Source organism: Pelecanus crispus, chromosome 12 (genome assembly GCF_030463565.1).
Source record: "Pelecanus crispus isolate bPelCri1 chromosome 12, bPelCri1.pri, whole genome shotgun sequence".
NCBI lineage: Eukaryota > Metazoa > Chordata > Aves > Pelecaniformes > Pelecanidae > Pelecanus > Pelecanus crispus.
Window position 1 is genome coordinate 17,178,530 of NC_134654.1, and position 2,608 is coordinate 17,181,137.

General features: G+C 52.8%; 1 protein-coding gene across 1 annotated transcript; it reads right to left on the reverse strand.

Annotated features, from left to right (window-relative positions):
• Positions 1 to 439: 439 nt before the first annotated feature.
• MFSD6L (major facilitator superfamily domain containing 6 like) lies at positions 440 to 2,404 on the reverse strand. The gene has a single exon (XM_009492426.2). It carries the CDS (start codon positions 2,402 to 2,404, stop codon positions 440 to 442), a length of 1,965 nt encoding a protein of 654 aa, XP_009490701.2.
• Between the last annotated feature and the right edge of the window lie 204 nt (positions 2,405 to 2,608).

A 2,608-nucleotide genomic window follows, 5' to 3' on the forward strand; every position in this document is an offset into this window, starting at 1 on the left:
CATCCCTTATTCAGCAAAAGTTCACAGACATAGCACCTTGAAAAAGTTTGGTGTGCTGTCAGCATTACAATATTTTTCATTCAATGATGTCGAAGTACAGGTCACAGCTTTTGCTCACAGTTTCCACAGCATCAGCTCTGGGGATCAAGTATTCAATTCAAGTCTGCTTTTTGACTAAAAACTTAGCTACATTCATTTCAGCAAATGTATACCCGGAACACCTTGTTATGATTTTGGAAGCAAAATCTTTAAGTTAAAAAGAAAAAAATTACAAGAACGCTATAAATAAAGAAAATAAAGAGAGTTATAAAATTTTTAAAATAAAAATCTGTCCTGTCAGATATATACTGTATATATTTAGCACTTCAGAATTAACGGTCATTTCTGGGCATCATCATCATACCACATTACCAATCCACCCCCTACATTCAAGTACAGATTAGTTAATCCTATGCTGTTGTGACCAACTCCTATTAAAGCTTTCATCCTTCATAGCTTTTACCAGCCAATCTCTCTCATTCTCCTCATCAGAGTCACTCATATCACTGGAATCAGCAGCCAGGAGACGAGAATAATTAATTTTTTTCTGCCGTGGCAACTTAGATTGGACAATTAAGAACAAGAAGAGCCACAGCACCAGGCACACGCAGCATGCCCTGTACAGAACTGCAAGGCCAAAGTGCTTCACGACAAATCCTCCCGCAAAACTGCCCAAGCTTGCTCCTCCACTGTAGCAGAGGCCCTGCAGAACAGTGTGCAGAGACCTCTCCATGCCTGGAGCGGCTATGTCATCCACTGCCACGTTAACGACCCACCACAAAGCACCGCTACTGAAGGCGGATAAGATCTGGATAAGGAGAACTGACCACACAGTCCACAAGAAGGAGTAGCAGAGAAGCTGTACTGCCAAGAGACTTAGACTCACTGCAACAATTTTGCTGCTCGAGAAAGTCCTCAGCAACTTCCCTTTGAAGAAATAAAGCAAAATTTCAGCAAGTAGCCCAACAGCCACAGAGAGCCCCATGTACAGCTCACTGCTGCCTTGGTCCTGCATCTGCCAGAATAGAAAGTTGTGCACTGCAGACCCAGCCGCACCAGTGAGGAAGACGGTGATGGTGTACAGGATTGCTCGGCCATCGCTCCACAGTAGGGCCAGGGCTTTGGCAGTTTTGTTAACACGGTCGGTTTTCTTGGGAACATGGATGGGAAAAAAGACACTAACAAGCAATGAGAGCGTTATCAGGAGAGCATAGCCATAGAAATGGACAGCGAGGCGGGTGATTGTACCGCTGAGGAAGCAATTCAGTTGATCCACAAATACGCCAATGCTGCAGGCGCCTACAGATGCACCCAGGTAACTCCAAATCCACAGCTTGCCGTACCTGTCAGTCGCGTCAATGAAGTCAAGATATTCATAGAGACTCTCATCCACTGTCCATTCGAGAGAAGTCGCCAACAACTCCCAAAGCACAATAGCACCCAGTACCATAAGAAAAATCTGATGCTCTCTGTCCTGAAAGATGTTTTGCACTGCCTCGAAGCTGACATCTAGAGCATCTGTCTGGTGGTCTGAAAGGTTTCCAGACACGTGAGCATCTCTAACAGTAGGACGAGTTGTTTTAAACAAAGAGAGCTCACTACTTTCAGTAGCATAACGGGTTTCTTCAGCATTATCAGCAAGATCTATTGCAGCAGAACCCAGGCTGCTCATTTGCTTCTTGAGTCCACGTAAGGGAGGTCTGTAGGAAGCCGGCATTTCTGGTTCTCGTGTCTCCCGCTTAACTGCTTTCACAGAACTTGTCCACCCAGAGGGACCATCCAAGTAGCCATTTGTATCACCTTTGCCAACCCCTCTGCCTTTTTTCTCAAGTGTATCTGTCAGGCCAAGTAATCCCTGGAAGGCTGAACCGGTTAGCGTTGGCTTTCTGCTCGCTATCAAAATGTCAGCAGTTGTTTCCATCGTTTCTTTTGACACCGCTTTCGCGTTCGTAATAGCGCTCGTGCTTAAAACGCTGTAGCTGCTCGTGCCCGGACCGGGCACCGCGGTGGCGGCCCCTTGGTCACCCGGCTGCTGGCTGGCATTGCAGTACTTGTACCCCGCGTCCCCGCCGGCGGGTGGGATGAGGGTGAGCAGCAGGCTGGCCCCCGCCGAGCCCAGCAAGGAGCTGGCGACCAGAAGGCGCCGCTTCCTGCGGCCCTTGGGGCAGCGGGAGCAGAGGGGAGCCCAGAGAGCTGCCGCCAGGTGCTTGGCTCCGGCCACGACGCCCACCAGCGGGGCCGGCAGCCCCAGGTGCCGGAGGTACAGCGTCAGGAACGGGGCCGCGCAGGCCTTGCCCGCGCCCTGCAGGAGACGGAAGAAGCCGGAGAGGGCCAGGGCCCGGCCGACGTCCCACTGCTCGTTCATGGCGCCGCCGCATGCTCCTCCCGCGGGCACCGGCGAGGCGGCCACGCACCTCCGGCAGCCCCCCCCACCCCTCCGGGCCGCGGCCACCGTACCTGCACGGCGCGGGCCGCCGCCGCCGCCCGCCCGGCCCGCACCTGCCGCCGCCCGCGGGGCCGCGCCCCGGCCCGCCCCGTTGCCAGGAGACGGCGGGCGGTGGGGAGGTCA

Coding starts and splice junctions, on each gene's coding strand:
- MFSD6L (XM_009492426.2), bottom strand. CDS start 2,404: ATGAACGAGCAGTGGGACGTCGGCCGGGCCCTGGCCCTCTCCGGCTTC.